At 52.7% G+C, this 19766-nt stretch overlaps 1 protein-coding gene across 1 annotated transcript in view; it reads left to right on the top strand.

Annotated features, from left to right (window-relative positions):
• Window positions 1-2080: 2080 nt before the first annotated feature.
• HIP1 (huntingtin interacting protein 1) overlaps window positions 2081-19766 on the top strand; it is a 141561-nt gene continuing 123875 nt past the window's right edge. Inside the window, exon 1 of the mRNA XM_080830730.1 lies at window positions 2081-2260. Coding sequence (XP_080686856.1) covers window positions 2141-2260 — 120 coding nt within the window. The 5' untranslated portion in view covers window positions 2081-2140. The remainder of the gene's footprint in view (window positions 2261-19766) is intronic.

Below are 19766 nucleotides of genomic sequence, written 5' to 3'. Positions count from 1 at the left end.
CCTTGTCCCCTAACCCCACTCTTCCCGCTAGACTTGGCCAATGGAAGGCACCAGTAGGAAATCTGAGGACAGTAGAACTAGAGACTTGTGTCCCCCCAGTGACTGGTTTTCTACTTATGGCCATAGCTCTGGTCAGATGCCTCCTTTCCCAAAACTCGTTGGGGCACAGCTCCCTCCCCTTGTCCCTTCAGGTCTAGGGCTGATAAACAGCTCCCCCCTGTTCTAATTGTTGGGTTCTTCACCATCCCTGGGTGGTCCCCTGCTTCTAGGTCACACTGGGGTATGTATGCTTTCCTTCTGCAATTCAGTCAGCCCTTCCAGTGGGCAACCCCTCCCTGCTGCCACTCGGACCCACACGCGTCATAGTCCCCAAACACGCCCTCATCTACTATCCCTATCTCCCCAAAGCCCCCGGTTTGCTGATACACCCCCCTTGGCCTTGGCTTTCCTTCAGTTTCTCTGATTCTTCCTCCCTGGGCTCCCCCGTCCTTTGGCTAAGTCTATGCGGACATTGGTCTGTCCAAAATGGAAGTCATCTCCTTTTCTGGAAGTCATCTTCTCTACTGTGCTTCCCTCCTCCTTTATTGTCATCACCATCCTCCCTGACACAAAGCCTTGAAAATTAGGTGACAGTTCACCTCTTCCCCAGAGACACCCAAGGGGAGTCCCTCACAAAGTCCCCCTTAGAAACACACTTTAGGAAAAGGCGAAACCAGTGAGCTAGCTACGCCAGTGTGGCCTCAAGGCAATCTCCCCTCTGTCACACAGCCGCCCTTAAAACCATCCTCTATAGCATTTCTGATCCCACCAGTTCCTCCTCCCTCCCGCCACTCCCTACCTACATCCACGCATATTCCCATAACTTCCCATATTCCCATAACTTCCCGGAGAACAAGAACTTTCTCCTCATTCTTTCGTAGGCCCTCAGCGTCTCTCACCTACCACAGGAGTCTCCCGGTGGGTTCCCTCCCTTCCTTCTCGCCCCCATAACCTGGTCCACACAATGCCAAGCCCCCCCAAAAGCACAGGTCTGAGCAAAAGCCTTCAGTGGTTCGCTAGTGCCTGCAAAGGCCCATCCCCTCGTTCGCTTCTCCACTGAAATTGTGAATTCTTATCAAAAGCTCTTAGTTTAAAAAAAAAAAAAAAAGAATGCCTTCGTTGACTTCAGAGTTTCAAAGCATTTATCTTCAAAACCCCATTTAACGGGAAACTTCTTTCTCCAGCGTTTCCGCTGAGGATCGCACTTCCCTCTGCCTGTCGGTACCTCGGCGGACATCGAAACAGGACCGGACGGGCGGCTCAGGGTCGCGGATAAACTGAAACAGAAACGGGTTTCTACCAATGAATACATCCTGGCCGGTTCCAGACCCGGAGAGGTTTGGAGAGAAGATGCTGGAAGGCTCCCACTGACCCAGCCCGGCACCCCCGGGCAGGCGATCATCGCAAAGGGGATGGGCAGGGCAGCAGGGCAGCAGGGCAGCAGGGCAGGGTCAGGACACGGGCAGAAGCCGAGGGAGCTGGGGGCGGGACGCTGACCCTTCCGGCGGGAGCCGGGCCTGGGCGCAGCGCTTCCCGGGGCTGCGGCCGCCGAGCGGGTCCATCCTGCGCTCCCCAGTCCCGGCCCGAGCCGCGTAAACAGGCTCTTCCCAGGCGGCCTGGATTCCCCGCGGGAGGCCCGGGGCTCCCGCCCACGTGACCCCCGCCCACCGCGCGGGGACCTGGCAGCGCCCGCCGCGGAGAAGCGCGCCGCTCGCGGGGAAGGGGCGGAGAGGGCGGCGCGCCGGGCGTCGGGGGAGGGGCGGGCGAGGGCAGGTCAGGGCAGCCCCGGGCCCGCCTTCGCCCCGCCCCCGCAGGAGGCGGTTGGATCCGGTGACTGACAGGCGTCCGGGCTAGTCACGGCGCGCCTCGCGGGCCGCCTCGCCCAGATGGGCGGGGCGCGCTGAGGGGCTCCGGAGGGGGGCGGGGGCGGGCGGGGAAGCCTCTAGGTGGGGCGGGGCCTCGGGAGAGTAGCAGCGCCCCCAGCCAATAGGAGGCGGAAGCCGTCCCGTTAGCGCCGGATCCCAGCGGGTAGGGCGGGGCGGGCGGCGCCGAGGGGATCCCGGGGCGGCTGAGGACGCCTGAGTCGGCTCCGCGCGGCGACATGGACCGGATGGCCAGCTCCATGAAGCAGGTGCCCAACCCCCTGCCCAAGGTGCTGAGCCGGCGCGGAGTGGGCGCGGGGATAGAGGCGGCCGAGCGGGAGAGCTTTGAGCGGACTCAGGTGAGGACCGGGGGACCCCGGGGCATGCGTGGCTGGGGCATCCCGAGAGACGCAGTGTCCGGGAGGGGCTTTGAAGGGAGTAGAGGTCTTCAGGCCCAGGGGAGGACGGGGCAAGGGGGCCGCGAGAGGGAGCCTCTGGTGCGCAGGTCGAGGCGCTCCTGGGGAGGTCGGGGACCCGGGGTTATCCCAGCTGGCCTGGGGAGACGGGCAGGGCGGCTCGGAGGAGCTGGCACGATCTGTGCGGCGGGGCAGGGCAGGGGTCACAGGGGCGGTGAGAGCGGAAGGGACGGAAGAGGGGCCGAATGGAAGGAGAGCCCCTCGGCAGGGGAAGCTCATTGGGGGGGCCCCTCGGAGACGCAAGTGTGGCGGCGGAGAGCGGAGCGCTGGACTGGGATGCGAAGCGGGGACCCCTTTCCTGCCCTCTCGATCGCTTCTGGGTTGCACTGACATTCCCCCCACCCTAGCACCCCCTTCCTGGTGCCTCCTGCTTGGCTCACACCACCCCCAGCTGTCGGCCTCAGAGGGCCGGGCTGGAGGGGTCTGGGCGGCGAGAAGGAATGTAGGAAATGCGACGTGCTTGGAAATGGGGGCTGGAGGAGGGGGCCGGCCAGGGGCCAGGGTCAGGCCGTTGGCCCGACGGCCCGCTGCTGGTCATGAGCTGCCCAGTGGTGCCCAGAACCCTGATAATGGGGTGTTGGTTTCATCCCCCAAGATGTGCCTGACAGCGAGCAGGCAGACTGCCCTATTTGTCCAGCCTGACCAGGGCTGGGGGCCAAAATTCCCCAGTGGCATCAACAAAAAGCCACAATCCATTTTTACCTCAGAGTTCGAATGCCTGGTGTATTGATTGGACTGAATAAAGCTGACATGTTTCTGGTGTTCATCAGCTCGTTTGTATGCAAAATCCCATTTCAAAGGGCACAGCACTTCTTCTAATCCCAGTGCCAAAGTTGTGCGGGCAGATTTGTTCCTCGCCCTTGCGCTCAGGGTGGAACCTTTGAAGATCCAGCTGGGCCTCCACTGCCAGAGGCTGGTCCCCCCCCTTCCACCGCTGTGTTCTGCTCCCCCCCCCCTCCTCCCCATCCCCAAACACAGTACAATGTGAAGGAAGGGCTTTGGGGTTTTAGGTTGAAAAGCTTGCGAGGACCTGACAGAGTTCTGTGTATGGAATCTTGAAAAGGATCAAGCGTTTCCCTGCAGGTTCAGCCTCTTCTCTTTCCGGAATGCTTTTGGCAGGTTGCAGGTGTGTCTGGGTGATGGAAAGGAGGGAGTGTCCCCTCCCTGGGTCATCCTACCTCAGGGAGGGATGGGAGCATTAGGAAAGACAGCAGTTCCCTTCTCTGCCTCCCAGGGACCAGCTGGGGTTGAGACTTCTTTTCTCTGGCTTTGCGGACTGGACCCCTGCAAAGAAAGCAGCTTTCCGTTGGCTTGGCCACTTTGGGTATTAACGGCCTCAACTCACTGCCTGGTCCTGAGGCTTCTTGCTCCAGCAGGCAGTGTGAATAGCCTTCTTCCTCTTTTTTTTAATGGGAAAGGAAAAGAAATAGATGTTATTTTGTGATAACCCAGTCCGTCTGGAGTCTCAAATAACTAAAAACCGGAGCGCTAGAGGAATACGCATAAAACTCTGACCCATTATACCAGTGGTAATTAGGTTTGTGAAAGCTTCCCCCCAGGGCTGGCGTGTCCCCTCGCTATCCAGGGACAGCCCAGCAAGAAGACTCTGGGGCACTGTTTGCCGGTGTATTTTACACGTGGAACACTTGCGATCGGCTGCGTCTGAGTGGTTCGTTGATGGGTGGGGTGGGTGGGAGTGAGGAGGAGGCAGGCTGGAGCAGGAAAAGAGAGTTTTTCTATTATTCAAACCGTAAGGGGAGGGGGTAGGAGAGTGAAGAAAAGAGAACAGTCCTAAAACTTGGCATTAGTCAGTCTGCAAAAGCTCATTTTGTTTGAGGACTTTGAGTGAATCCAGTGTGTTATGAGATATAAAAATGAGTTAGAAAAAAATTAATGAGTTGAGAGACCATGAGATCAGCCAAGGTGTAGTGATAATTGTAGCTAATTATCACGTTTGGCACTGTTCTAAGTACTTTATTGTATTACCTTCTTTAATCTCTGCAAGGACCCGTGAGGTGGGTATCAGCCCCATTTTCCATGAGGACAGTGGAGCACAGAGAGGTTAAGTCACCTGCCCAAGGTCACACAGCGGGAAGTGGTCCCAGCCTTTAACCACTGGCTTGCGTTGCGAGCGTGAAGGCATTTTTGCAGACTTCGGAGCACGCTTTTAGTGATTCTTGCTGTAATCCGGGGAGACCTAAGGAATCATGCATGTGAGTAATGGTGTAGGCTCTGATGAACTCTTCAGTAGGGGACAGAAATATCCCTAGGTAAGGTGATAATGACCAAGACCGTATGCAGAAAGACCCGGCTGTGGGTGTGGGGAGAGCTTGGGAGCCCTCACCAGGATCTAACCACCAGCTGGCATGACACAGAGCTTGCAGAGTGGGAGAGGAGGGGAGGGGGGTGTGCCAGAAACAGGGATCCACAAAGGAGACCTCTGGAGGTGAATGCCGATGAGGCTCAGTGGCCCAGGTGGAGGCAGCAGCAGAAGCTGGCCGCTCCCACCTCTCAGTCCCCAGCACCTGCTACCTTGTATGGTCACTGGTCCCCGGAGCTGTCCTCAGTAAACTAGGAGCTTCATGGGGGCAAGATTACTCTTACTCTCTGACCTGTGTCTTCAGGTTCCTGAGGCTTGTGTTCGTGGGGATCCAGCTGTGGATGGGAGTAGACAATGATTTGTTACTTTCCACAGGAAACCCTCGCCTGGGTGGGTAACTCAGCTCAGGGCAGCCGGGGATTTCTGTAGTTACTTGATGCTTTTTCCTAATGGCCCCAAGTTCCCTCCTAGTCCAGCTTTGTGGAGCCCTGCCCCATGCCTATCACAGGACTGTAATTTCTCTGCCTTCCTTCTGGTCAGGCCAGTGTCCCTGCTGGAGCGAGGACCCCAGACTCACCTGCTACAGCCCCCATGTCTAGGTGTCCCTCACCCAGCCCATCACAAGCAACCTTCAGGCTCTAGGGGAGTGAAAAGTGGTTCTTGCCCTCAAAGAAGCGGCTGTGAGAAAGCTGCCTTGCCCGGAGCACTTTACACAGCACGATTTAACTAACTACGTTGGGGCTACACTGTGGTTGGGTATTACCATGCCCGTGTTATGGATGAGAGCTTAGTGACTTGCCCAGGGCCACCCATAGATGATTGAAAAGCAGGATTCAGATCCAGGAGTCCAGGTTTCAGGCCCTTTCCCCCACCCTGTCCTCATGTTGGCCAGCAGGGCAATTCTGGAATGAACCAGGAGGGCTGACGTTCGTAGACACACCAAATACCCTGTCTATATTTACTTAGCCGGAAAATGGTTTTCTCTATGGTTTGTTTATTTTTTTGCTACCATCCATTTAGTGAGCACATAGCGTGGAGGGGACACAGAGATGAGTAAGATAAAGAGACCAGCCAGGAGGAGCTCGTGAGTCAGCGGGGAGGGAGACCAGCCACGACTGGGCTCTTGTACACAGAGGTCAGAGGACTTACAGCACCGTCATTTCGGGAGCTGTTAGCAGTGTAGAACCTACCAAATGAGAGCTTTCATTTCAGCCAGAGCCCTGGGTAGTAGCCCTGTGCACGTTGAAGTTTGCTCTCTGGCCGGTGATTGCCGAGATCAGAGGAGAGGATGGTGCTCTGGAAACACGGAGCCTTTAGTCCCAATCTGTTTGGGTCGAGCCCACTACAGAGAGCCGGATCCTAACGAACCCTGAGTTGGGAAGAGCCAGGAAACTTGGACTCCTGAGAAGAAAAGAAAGAAACAAATACTTATGGAGGGCCTGGTGGGCACTAGATACATCCTGGGTGATTGATAGCCATTATCCTGTTTACTAGCTCAGGTTCAGAGAGGCCAGGTGACTTTCCCAAGGTCACACAGCAAGTAAACAGAGAAGCCGTCCGAAAATCTGGTGATCAAGCCCACGTCCTCTTCTCCGTGTTTAAGTCGGGGGCGTTTCTACCATTTCGCTCAGGATCTTCAGGTCAGCCTTTGATTCACCTGCTGAAAAAATCACGGGGGTTGGACCAGAGCGATCAATGCTTCTCAACCCCGGCTGCTCGGGAATGACTGCTAACACCAACGGCACTGTCCTCCCACCTGATCCCTGCTGGCTCCCCATAGTTGGTATTAAAAAGGTAGAAAGGATGCTAAGAGCTTTCTTTGAGCTTGTACACCTCCGGCTTCCTCTCATTGGTAATGGCGGGAACAGCTGACATTCACCACGTTTACTATGTGCACGTGGTAAAGGCCTTTAATGAACCACACCTCTCAGCTCTTGGAATGAATTTATGAATTATGATCCATGGTTTACAGATGAGGAAATCAAACCTTAGCCATGTTCACAGCCAGCTCAAAGTTCTGAAGGAAGTGTCCGAGCTGGGACCCAAACTCGGGAACACCGGCCCCAGAGCCTGGCTGTGCCTGATCGCCACCCCTGCGTCACCACCCAGCCCCCTCAGCTCTCTTCTTGTTTCCTCTAGCCAACAGTTGGGTCCCCAAGGTGCTAACCTCACCCCACTTCTCTTTTACCTTCTGTCCACTTCCTCTGTGCTCCCCTCATCTCACAGTTTCTGTTCCTGGGTCCGTGACGCCACCTCCCCACATCTGTCTCCCGACTTCCTGGCCTGTGTGACCACTTCCCATGGGTCATTTGCCCCCAGATAAGCCACACATGCCCCAGACTCTCCTTTGGGCCTTCCCCACCTTCGAATGCCAGTGTCTGGTCCCCGTCAGTCCCTATCATCTCCTCGGCGTCCGTTCCGAGTCCTCCCTTTCCTCTGTCCTCGCAGCTGCATCAGGCGGTGTGATGTCGCTCCTTTGCTCTGTACCGTTCCTGCCCTTACTACGTCTTGCCTGTGTTGGTCGTAATCCCATCCTCCCTGCCTCCCAAATTGCGGGGCCCAGATGGCTTGTCTCTAAAGCCCAGCCCTGCTCCTGGAACTCCCTCCCTCAAGAACCTTTGCTGGCTCCCCACAGACCATGCATGACGTGGCACCTCAGGGTCCCTGGTCCCTCTCTTTTCCAGGCCTTAACTTACCCCGCCTCCCTCCACTAGACGGCCCCTGTGGGCTGCTACCAGCCTGATCAGGTAGTCCAGCAAGCAGGGGCCCGTAGCTACTGAATGTCTGTCCCATTCATCCAGGTCCGGGCCATGGCTTCTCTCCCAGACTGGAAGCTCTTGGGGGCAGGGTCTGGCTCTTCGTGCTGTGCCAAGTGAGTCCTCGCAGGAGGCAGGCACTGGACCTGTTTGCCAAATGTGTGAATGTGAAACAGTCTGTCGGCTGATCTCCAGGGAGCCTGGGTGCCGGAGGCAGGCCTCTGCTTGCAGCGTACTTTTCTTTCCCTTTGCACAGTTCGGAGGTTCTCCCTCTGTCTCCTGTGATTTGTCCTGTGATTAATTCTTACTGAGTGCCCGCCCTGGGTGCTGGGCTTGTGCGCCCAGGGTCCCCATTTAGGAGGAAGCCTGCAGAGTCTCTCGAGAGAGAATGGGGGCTCGTGGTTTTGAATGATTTCGAGGATTTTGTGTTTCCGTGCAGTTCAGAACACTGGCTGAACATTCCCAGCACGTGCTTGTGGACTTCCCAGGGCTGCTCTCTGTTTCTCTTGCTTCAGATGGGCCTTTCTGAGCTAGAAGGTATTACCAGGGAGGGGGAGAAAGTGGCCTGGCGGCCCAGGCACCTGGATGTGGCCTGGGCGGCTGCTGGAGTTTGCAGCAGGGCGAAAGGGACGGCGGGGTGAGCACAGAGTAATAGGAGAGCGCTCCCTGGGGAGTGAGCAAATCTGGCTCAGCTACTGATTTCTCATTTCAAAATGGGGAGGCTGGACAAGATTCCCAGCTCTCAAACACTCGAGCTCATAAAATTCCTGTAAGCGGGGTTTCCACACTGTGGGATAAGGACACGCGTTTCATCTGAGCTCTCAACTGCTCTCTTGAGAAACTCCCACATGCCCCCCATATGTAGAACAGGGCGCATGGGAATGGCTGGTGCCGTACCTTTGGGTGGGGTGAGGAGCATCCATGTGGCCCAGGAGAGCAGAGTCCCAGCCCCACTGGGGCACTGAAAGGGTTCCTTGCCTGGCGTGTCGGCAAGGCGCCGAGGAGGACCGTTCTCCACTCCCTGTCCACCGCCCGCTTAGTCCACCACCTCGGGACAAAGCGTGGCGCAGACCGGGGCGTGGCGTGGCGGGCCAGACGCCCAGTGCTCCTGCGTCCAGAGGGTTGATGGCCTGGAGAGATGCCCACCTAGGAAAGGGAGCTTGTCAGCCCCACCTCCTGGCAGGGTGGGGGCTGCTTCCTGTTTTCCTGCCTGGGCAGGCAGGGAGGAGCCCTGTTCCTGGCTTGCGGGCAGGACAGTCCCACATCGTGGAGGGAGAGGGACAGGGATGGAAGGTGTCCTGTGGCTCAGACAGTAGGAGGGAGGATGGGAGTTTTCTCCAATCTGAAAGCTTATGACCACCGCCTGTGTTCGCGCTGTGAGACAGCTCGGGAAGCTGGGCTGGGCCATTCAGGAAGCCAGTGTGGCCGATTGCTTCTGATTTTAACAGATTTGCAGTTTATAAAAGCACATTTGCACATAACCTCTTTTCAGCCACAGAACAACTGTGCGATAATAGCGGTCTGTTCTCAAGGGTGGACACTGAGGCTTAGAGGGCGTAGGCGACTTGCCCAAGAGCACTCAGGAAGTGGCCGGGCAGAGGCTCGAACCTGCTGGCTCTTATCGCAAACTGTATTCTTTTCATATCTCTCATTAAAGTGAAGCCCGGTCTGGGCCTGGTAACTTAGAAAAATTGCAGAGGTTTTCTTTCTAAGTCTTTTCTAGTTGATTTATTTGGACTTTCGCAATTCCTCCGAGAAGTTTTTTGCAGGACATATAGCTACCAAAGGGTCTATGTCCAGGGTATGTAAAAAAAGTAAACATATGAAAATGTGCAGCTTCATTAGTAATCAAGAAAATGCAAATTAAAATTATAATGAGATACCACTCAATGCCCATCAGTGTGACTGAAATAAAAATTTAAAAAGGGGGCACTTGAGTGGCTCAGTTAGTTAAACATCCAGCTCTTGGCTTCAGCTCAGGTCATGATCTCAGTCAGGGTCCTGAGATCGAGCCCCACGTTGGGCTCTGTGCTCAATGAGGAGTCCGCTTGTCCCTCTCCCTCTGCTCCTCCCCCCACTTGTGTGGGCGTGTGCTCATTCTCTCTCTGTGTCTCTAAAATAAGTAAATAAAATCCTAAAGAAAAAAAAAAGAAAAGAAAAGACAACTGTGCCAAGCATCAGCAAGGATCTGAATTAGTTGGAAATGTCCATACATTGCTGATGGGGCTTTACGCTGGTGCGACCACATTGGACCACAGTCCAGCGTTATCCTAAAATTAAAGGTCTACAGACTCAGTAGGCCAGCACTTCCATGGTGAGCTCTAGACCCAGCAGCAGTGCACAGAAGACAGTTGGAAGGATACTCATCATCATCTTTTGTAAGAACTCCGCACTGGAGGCAGTCCAGAAGTCCGTCCACAGTAGGCATTGAGATGCGGGCTCTCGTTGGGATGTTGCACAACAAGGAGAATAAATAAATAAATAAATAATAATCATATCAGATAATAAATCATAGTCACATTCGACGGCATGGGCGAACCTTCACCTGTAACCGTGGGCGAAAAAAACGCCGACCCAAAAGGACACTTTCTGTATGCTCCCATTTATTTATTTGTTTACTTAAGATTTTATTTATTTACTTGAGAGAGAAAGAGAGAGGGCATGAGCCGGGAGGAGGGTGGGTAAGGGCAGAGCAGGGAGTTCCAGTGCGGGGCTCGATCCCCGGACCCTGGGATCATGATCCGAGCCGAAGGCAGGCGCTTAACGGACTGAGCCACGCAGACGCCCTATATGCTTCCACTGACAGCGGGTTCACAAAACAGGCAAAGTGAAACGGGTGTGTAGTGTGCTGCTTGGATGGTAAATCTGTAAAGAAGAAAGGGGAGAGGGGCTCCTTGGTGGCTTGGTCTGAGTGCTGGACCTCCGAAACACATGACCCCGAGCTTGGCTTGCGTTCCAAAGATCTAGATCAAGGCTCACTTGATAAGTTACTGTGGGAACCTGGGAGCTTGGGGAATGTCACCTGGGAATGTGGCAGAAACACTGACCTGACACTGGTTCTGTGAGACCCTTGGGGCTAGCCCACAATGACAGTTGTTAGCTTAGACAGTTGCTGTGTGTGTGTGTGTGAGTGTGTGTGTGTGTGTGAGTGAGATTATGTCTTACCGTCTGTCACGTGACCCCGCTCCCATATTGGGCCGGAAGCACATGCCGCCTCTGGTTTTTCTTGGATCTGCCTTGACCGATGCTATAGTCTTCCCTCCCATTTTCCATAATCCTTCAACCAGAGATTGACAGGCATGAGCTGTGCAGTTTCTTCTCTGGGCAGGACCCAGGAAAGCTTCCCTTCCAGTGACAAGTCAGCCCGGGGCTCTGCCTCTCCAGCCTTGGCACACGGCAGGCATTCCAAGACCGTACGTCAGGTACCTAATTCATCGTCAGAGCCTCGGGCTCCAGACGCGGCCTCTGGCGCCAAGGGACTCTGCTCGAGAAGGGTTTGCAGGATGGAGGATAAAATATGTGGCAGGAGGGATTGATGAGTGTCAGCCATAGTTGGTCCCCGTGCTGAACTGTGAACCCTCATAAGTACCCCCCGAGTCTGGGTTCACGTGAGCATGTCTACAGCCAGCAGGAGGCTGGGCCCCCGAGGAGACCAGGTCTCTGACGTAACTGTGGGTGGCTCCCGGGGACTTCCTACCCAACGTCAGCTCCCTGACTCATGCTTGGAAGTGACTCGAGATGGGCTGCTTCCCTTGAGATGCTTATTCCAGAAAGGGACCTCCCTGTACTGTCTAAGGCCATTACTGCTGATAAAACACAACACAAAACAAAAACCCCAAACCACCCCCCCCCAAAAAACCTCACACACCTAATCCTGGACCCTGTCCCTTGCCACGAACTCGCTCATTGTCCTTTGCTCTCGGTTTTCGACAATCCCAGTTTAGAAACTCTCCCCGGCTCTTGAAGCTGCAATTCTCCCGGTCGTCTTTGGCGTCCCTCTCTCCTGTACCCCTGTGGGGAGTTGTTCTGTCTCCTCGGTTCCTTGATGGCTCTCCCTCGTGCCCCTGCTTCTTCACCCGCAGTTTCTGCCTCCCTTTATGTCTTTGTCTTGAGCCTGAACTTACCCCATGCTTACCCCATGGCACAGCCGGCCTTCCTGCTCTCCAGTCTCCCCCAGGCTGTCAGAGTTCTGTTTTATTTTTATTTCATTTAAAGATTTTATTCATTCATTTGAGAGAGAGAGAGGGCGAGGGAACAAGTAAAAGGCTGGGGGGAGAAGAGAAGCAGACTCCGTGCTGAGCAGTAAGTCTGGCGTGGGACTCGATCCCGGGGCCAGGAAATCATCCCCCAAGCCAAAGGTAGTTGCTTAACCCACTGAGCCACCCGGACACCCGAGAGTTCCGTTTTAAAGGTTACAGCTGCTTGTATCACTCCATGTGTTAAAAGCCTATTTGCTGTGCATTCCTCCAAACTGAAATTCAAACTCAAGGGCCCAGCACAGAGCCGACTTGGCAGAACGCTGACCTTTGCCGGCTGTCATGCCCCTCGGCCTCCCCTGCAGCCCCCGCCCGCCCAGCCTCTCTCCGTCTCAGGCGGCCCACTGCTCAGGCCTCTGTGTGTCTCTAGGTGGCACACCATTCCTGTCGGCCTCCCGCTTTTTCCGGTTGCTAAACTCTTCGTCCTTGAAGTCCTGCCTCCGATGGCCCCTGGGAGTTCCCCCGACTCTCCTGCGCAGACAGATCTGATGGTGTTTCCGTCTTGATCTGGATGTCTGTTCCACGCTCGACTGTGAGCTTCCCTGTAGCTTGGCCTCCTTTGTAGGCCTCCCCAAGCGTGATGCTCAGGACCCCGTAGGCCCTCAATAATAACGAATGACCTGATTGTATTTGATTGTTGCTGTAACATAAAATGGAATAGGGCCCAGTTCCCGCTCCGATGCAGGTGCCCGAGGCTGAGGGCAACGTACTTGGCCTCGGTCCCATTGGACCGAAGCAGAAGTTTTGGCTGCACTGGTAGAAGGAGGTAGGTGGGCTTTAGGAGTGGAGAATTCAGCAGGAGGCACATTTTACAGAAAGAGGCTTCCTCATGCAGTCATGGTACCCCCAGAGCCAGGGGACTGGGAGCCAGGATTCCCGACTTATGCCCCACAGGTGGGGTGAGGGGATGGGGTAGCTAGACTAATGCATGCCTCCCCCCCCCCCGAACGTGTCCACCTGCGAGTATGTTTTGTTACGTGGGAAGAGGGTCTTCGCAGATGTAATTAAGGGCCTTAAGACAGGAAGGGTAGCCTGAATTTTCCCCCGGGTTTCCAGATAGGAATGCAGCCCTGCCAACACCTTGATTTTAGCCCAAGGAAACCGAGTTAGCCTTCACACCACAGAACCATAAGCTGATAAATGGGCATCCCCCCCCCCTTTTTTTAAAAAGATTTTATTTATTTATTTGAGAGAGCAAGCACAAAGGGAGATGATGAGGGAGAAGCAGACTCCCCACTGAGCAGAGAGCTGGATGCGGGGCTCAACATGGGGCTCAATGCAGGGTTCAGTCCCCGGACCCTGAGATTGTGACCCGAGCCGAAGGCAGATGCCCAACCAACTGAGCCACCCAGGCGCCCCAGTGGGCATCCTTTTAAGCTGCTAAGTTGATGGTAATTTGTTACAGCAGTGATAAAAGCAAATACGGGATAAAGACAGGTAACTCACACCCCGGGGCAGGAAGCCTAGTGGAGCCCTGGCCTCGAGGCACAGGCAGGCCACCCTTTTAGACCTGGAGCAGCACTTTGCTATGTCATCCGTTCTCATTGTGGCCATAGATAAAACACTGCATTTCCACACTTGGCACTTATTCACAGAAATCTTATCCTGGAAAAACAATTCAGCAGCCTGTTCAAAACATTCTTTCCTGCTGGGCCATGGAGTTCTTTGGTGCAATTCCAAGCATGAGGATCACAGATATAATTTACTTAAACTTACTTTTTGTTGTTGTTGTTTTTCTCGATCAAGCCCTGTGCTGTCTGTTAAAAACGACAGATAGGAAGTCCCTTTTGTCCCCTTTGGGATCATCATGATGGTGTCTCTGCTTGACTTGCAGTCAGGAAACAGAGGTGGGAATAAATCAACAGCTCCCCTCGGGGTGGGCCTGCTGTGTGCTGGTCCTTTCTTGGGCTCCCCCAGGTGCTCTGGAGTGGGCCCCTATTCCTGGGCTTAGCTGCACCCAGAGCACTGAATTAAGAATTAGGGCACCTGAGGGGCGCCTGGGTGGCTCAGAGGGTTAAGCCTCTGCCTTCGGCTCAGGTCATGATCTCAGGGTCTTGGTTGGGATTGAGCCCTGTGTCAGGTTCTCTGCTCAGCAGGGAACCTGCTCCCCCCCCCCATCTCTGCCTGCCTCTCTGCCTACTTGTGATCTCTGTCAAATAAATAAATAAATAAATAAAATCTTTAAAAAAAAAAGAATTGGGGCGCCTGGATGTTTCGGTTGGTTGAGTGTCTGCCTTTAGTTGAGGTCATGATCCCAGAGTCCTGGGTTCAAACGCCATGTCTTAGTCTCCCTGCTCAGCAGGGAGTTTGCTTGTCCCTCTGTCTCTGCCCCTCCCCCCCTTCTCCTCTCTCACACACGCTCTCGAATAAATAAAATCTTAAAAAAAGAAAAAGAAGAAATAGGAAGCCTGAGGGTACCTGGCTGGCTTCGTCTGTAGAGCGTGTGACTCTTGATCTCAGGGTTGTGAGTTCAAGCCCCGCGTTGGGGTAGAGATTACTTAAAAATAAAATCTTAAAAAAAAAAAAAAAAAAAAGAATCAGGAAGCCTCACTTCTCCTGGCTGTGGTTCCCCTTGTTCTGCCGGTCTCTATCCTCTGTAGGTCTTCAGTCAGTCTGTGAAATGAGGGGCTTGGCTGAGATTGCCCCGAAGGTTTAGAGAGTTGGTGGGTCTATAAAAATGCGTTCCCTACAGCAGCAGCCCTGGGAGCGTTTGACTGCCTTTTGACAGCAGCTGGCCCTTGTTCCTCCAGTTTAACTGTTCCATTTCTCAGCTCCAGACACTGAATTCTGCCTGGCTTTCCCTCTCTCTGAGACACTTCCTCCTGGATAACCCTGGCTGCGCTTAATTTCTGTGGGTAGCTTTTTCTGTGTTGGTCAGAGGGTCTTGTCCCCCCCCCCCCATCCCCCTGCCCCAAAAGAATTAGCCTTCCAAAGTCACTCACTCAGGAAAATTACTTAGTGAGAAGTTTTTTGCAGTTGGCCACTCCTGCCCAGGCACTGTCTTCCGTCTTCTACTTAGGACCGCCAGGTACATCTGCACAGGCTGAGCACTGCAAAACTTGCCAGTATCTTCTGATCCTGGCCTTCCCAGGGTTAGGCCATTAGGTTGTAGCACATAACAAAAATAATTTTCTGGGGGCACCTGGGTGGCTTAGTCAGTTAAGTGTCCAACTCTTGATTTTGGCTCAGGTCATGATCTCAGGGGCATGGGATTGAGCCCCGAGTCAGGCTCCACGTTCAGTGGGGAGTCTGCTTGAGATTCTCTCTCCTTCTCCCTTTGCCCCTCACCCCTGCACTCTCTCTCACTTTCTTTTTCTCTAAAATAAATAAATAAATCTTTAGAAATAATAATACTAATATCTACCTCATGGGGTTGCCCTGAGTATCCAGAGAAACCCAGGAAGCCAGTATATGGGAATGAACGACTCCTGGCAAAGACGCTGAACTGGGGACATCACCCGTGTCGTTTTCTTGCCAAAAGTGCGTGACCTCCGTCTAACCACGAGAAACATTGGACAAAGTCCATGAGGGATGTTCTATAAACCAACTGACCGGTATTCTTCAAAAAATGTCAAGGTCTCGAAAGGCCAGGAAAGACTAAGGAGCTCCCACTGGAGGAGACTAAGGAAGTGTCCCAGGTGGGATCCCAGGTGGATCCTGGAACAGAAAGACGGCAATAGTGGGAGAACGGGAGAAATCCAAATTAATTCCCCAGTATAGTTAATAGTACATCGCACCAAGGCGAATTTCTTCACTTTGATGATTTTCCTGTGCTTATGTAAGATGTTAGTTAATACAAGGGGAAGCTGAGCAAAGATGTCCGGGAACTCTGTCCTATTTTTGCAGTTCTTCTGAAAGTCTAAAATTATCTCAAACCAAAATGTTAAAAAAAAAAAAATGGCATGTTGCTTGGCAGACCTTAGGGCCAAGGAGATATGCATTCCCTTGCTCCCCTGGGTCATCCTGGGGACACCGGAGTTCCCCACCCCCCCAACCACACACACACAGGGACGGGACAGTGGTTTCCGAGGAGGGAAGGTGTGATGAGTCCAGGCTCATCAGAAGAGGGCGATGTGCTGGCGGCCGAGCCTAGCAGAGCTGACTGCTCCGGGATTTCAGCAGGATTGGAGTGGGAGCTCCGTACGCCGTCTCGCAGACACGCTCTGCCCCCTCCACCTGGCCCTCTGGGCCCAAAGAGAGCAGTCGAGCATTTTGCAGTCAGAGGATAGTTTCCGCTCCAGGTTTGTTACTTATTATCCCGTGGGGACCTTGGGAAAGTTACTCATCTGTGATATGAGATAATGTCCTGGCATCTGGGCTCAGTGAGTGGGTTCAAGGAGAGGGTCCAGAGCAGGAAGCCAGTGCTGGCACTCGTTCCCTCTCCCAGCGAAGCCTTCCCGGATGGCACCGGCGGAAGTGTCCCCCACCCTCCGGGTTCCCTGCCGCACTCACTTTGTGCCCCGCCAAGGGCCCTTTCCGGGGATGGCTCCACCGTTGGTATGTCTTGTTTGCCCCATGACCTGGAGCTCCTGTAGGCCACTGGGCTTTGCATATGGGAAAATGTACAACTGTGGTGAGTGAGTGAGTAAATGAATGAATGAATGGTTGAATGAATGAATGAGCGGATGAATGAGAGTGAGAGTGCATGAATGAATGAGTGAACAAGTGAATGAATGAATGAGTGAACCAGTGCATGAATGAATGAGTGAACAAGTGAATGAGTGAGTGAACGAGTGAGTGGATGAACGAGTGTGTGAATGCACGCCCCTCCCGCCTCTCTGAAGGAGGGCTGTGAACCACACATGGTTAGTGGCTCGCACAGCTGACCCGTGTCAGGCTCTTCTCCGGGGTGACTTCGAAGTGTTCCGGCCAGACACACCCTTTGATTATGATTTTTCTCCCCCTCTCTTGGGTCCCAGTCACCTCTCCAGAAGAAGCAATTGACTCCTTTTCTTACACTGTGTGAACATCTCAAGCCTTAAAGCTGTTCCATAGTACTTCAGAATTCTCCAGAATTCTCTGACTTCTCTCTCTCCTTGCTGCTGAGAACTTTTTGCCACAGGAAATCAGGCTCATTTTAAGGGCCAAACAGTCACTAAATATAGCCTCCCGGCACAGATATTTAAAGAGTTGTGTTGATGATGTTATGTCTGAACAGAGAAGACGGGGAAGAAAATAATTTTTTTTTTCTGGAAGGAGGAATGAAGTTACACGCGTGCTTCTGTGGGTCTGGGGGGAGCAGAGCGACAGTATGGCCTTAGTGTCTTCACTGTGGGATCACCGGTGTTTGTCACCAGCTTGGGCCTCAGAATTTAGGCTTCTGGGGCCAGGCAGTTATTTTTTTGTTTGTTTGTTTGTTTTGTTTTGTTTGTTTTGTTTGTTTGTTTGTTTGATAATTCCTTCTTATCTCTATTTTAAAATGCCTCCTGCCCTGGACAGTGACCTTGGACAAATGTGCCTTCCCTGCCAAGCCCAGAAGAGCTGCCCTCCCCAACCAGAAGGGGGTAGAGGTAGGGGGTAGAGGTAGAGGGCATTATCCTCTCCCAGTCGCTGGCTGATGAGCAGCAGGTGACAAAGGCAGAAGGAGTGGGACGGGGCCCAGGGGTCTTTGCCGCCATGCCATGGAGGAGGTGGCTTCATGGCGGCAGATGGCTTCGCACCAGCTCCCTCTTCCGGCTTCCACCTTGGGCTCATTGCACGGTCAGGGTAATGTCAAGAGAGTACACGACTTTGGGGATGCTGTTTGGTTACTCAAATATTCCTGCTAGAATATAAATAGGGCTATTTTAGGACTTCTCCAGAACTTTCTTCAGGGCTGCATTTATTATTTCTTTGGGAGAGAGACGTCATAGCTCTTTCTGTAAGAAACTGCAGTGAACCATCTTAGTCTTTGTCTGAAGATGTCTCCGTATCTCCATCGTTCCCCCCCCTCTGTCACAGCCAGGATTTTATTAGTACTTGTTTGCTGATCGGTACGCAAACATCACAAGTCAATGCTGGTATTAACAAGTCTAGGCAATGTTACCGCAAGGCTTTGCTTAAGAGTTACTTAGCCAGGGGTGCCTCGGTGGCTCAGTCAGTTAAGGGTCTGACTCTTGGTTTTGGCTCAGGTCTCGATCTCGGGGTTGTGGGATGAGCCCCGTGTTGGGCACTGCACTCATTGGGGAGTCGGCTCAAGATTCTCTCTCCATCTCCCTCTCTCCCTCCCCCCCTACAAATTAAAGAAGTAAAATCTTAAAAGAAAAAGTTACTTAGGCAGTGTTCCAGCTTAAAATTTGGAGACATTTTATCCACAAGCAGAGGACACCAGAACTCGGAATCCTCGAATATTTCTAGCTCGCAAGCCTTTTATGAGTAATGTCCTGATTATACAGGATGTGACACCTTACACATTATATCCACTGGCCATTAACAGATTTGGGGAAATTCTGGACCTTCCTTCCCTACCAGGATCTTGCGTCAGAAAGTGTGCAACTCTGATAAGGAAATAAAAGAACATGTAGAAGACACAGAGACAATGCTAGTAGGGGCAAAAAAAACCCCCTACAAATATGAAAGGAGGGTCATTTTTTTTTTTTAAAGATTTTATTTATTTATTTGACAGACAGAGATCACAAGTAGGCAGAGAGGCAGGCAGAGAGAAAGAGGAGGAAGCAGGCTCGCTGCTGAGCAGAGAGCCCGATGCGGGGCTTGATCCCAGGATCCTGGGGTCATGACCTGAGCCAAAGGCAGAGGCTTTAACCCACTGAGCCACCCAGGCACCCCAAAAGAAGGGTCATTTAAAATGACTCTGTCCTTTAGGCTATGTGTATTTTAGAGAACTTTTTATAATGCTCTTCACAGTCTGTGGAATGTTAAGTTTACATCAAACAAAGCCTTTCTTAATCCAACATTCCATTAATTTCTGGTTTAACTAGCACATGATTTTATCTCTTAAGTCATTTGTACTTACTTAAAGTTATATTAACACATGGGATATGGTGGGATGCCATGCTTCTTGATTTATTTATTTTTTTAAAAGATTTTATTTATTTATTTGACAGAGAGAGAGAGAGCACAAGTAAGCAGAGCAGCAGGGAGAAGCAGGCTCTCTGCTAAGCAGGAAGCCTGATGCGGGGCTCGATCCCAGGACCCTGGAATCGTGACCTGAGCCGAAGGCAGCTGCTTAACGAACTGAGCCACCCAGGTGCCCTGCTTCTTTAAAAATACATTTCCAGAATTACAGAAAACTTGTGTTTCCAAGATGATTGATGAAGCTGTTCCTTAGAATTGTTGGAGAAAGAGTACGTAAGAACCACCACTGAGGCTGGTCTAAGACTGGTGTGTCTCCCACTGCATTTGGGCCTGAAATAGCCTCAATTTTAGATTCTGGTTCCGCTGCTGAGTCTTTAGTCTCTGCTTAATGATCCTCCTCTGCCCATTTTGTTGAGAGTTTGTTGGTCGGAAGATTTATCCTTTCCAATTACTTTTTTTTTTTTTTTTTTTAGTAGGCTCCATGCCCAGTGTGGAGCCCAACAGAGAGCTCAAACTCAGAACCCTGAGATCAAGACCTGAGCTGAAATCAAGAGTCAGATACTTAACCGACTGAGCCACCCAGGTGCCCCCATATTTCATGTTTTTCAAGGCCAGATGAGAGGACTATTCATTGATCTTCTCGGGGTTTTTCCTTAGTGCCCGTTCAGCAGAATTGATTTTTTCCTTCTCGTCATCTTGGCTGCAAGCAGTGACCATGGACACAGTGAGGCAGGGCAGTGCCAGGTGCCTGTGGTACCATGGTGAGAACCTTCCAGTATCTGGCAGCCTCACCGTCCTGCTACCTGAGCTGCTGGGATACCAGCTGGAGGGAGACTAGCAGATGGAACAGGATTAGGATCCTGCTTCCTTCTCACCACACTGTTGGCTCTTTTTCTTTTTTTAAAAATATTTTATTTATATATTTGAGAGAGAGAGCGCGTGCAAGAGGAAGAAGAGAGGGAGAGGGACAAGCAGACTCCATGCTGAGCACAGAGCCCGACGCGGGGCTCGATCCCACAACCCTGAGATCTTGACCAAAGTCA

Source organism: Martes martes (genome assembly GCF_963455335.1).
Source record: "Martes martes genome assembly, chromosome: 18".
Lineage (NCBI taxonomy): Eukaryota > Metazoa > Chordata > Mammalia > Carnivora > Mustelidae > Martes > Martes martes.
Note: the sequence above shows the minus strand (reverse complement) of the source record. Positions and strands in the feature narration are given on the sequence as shown.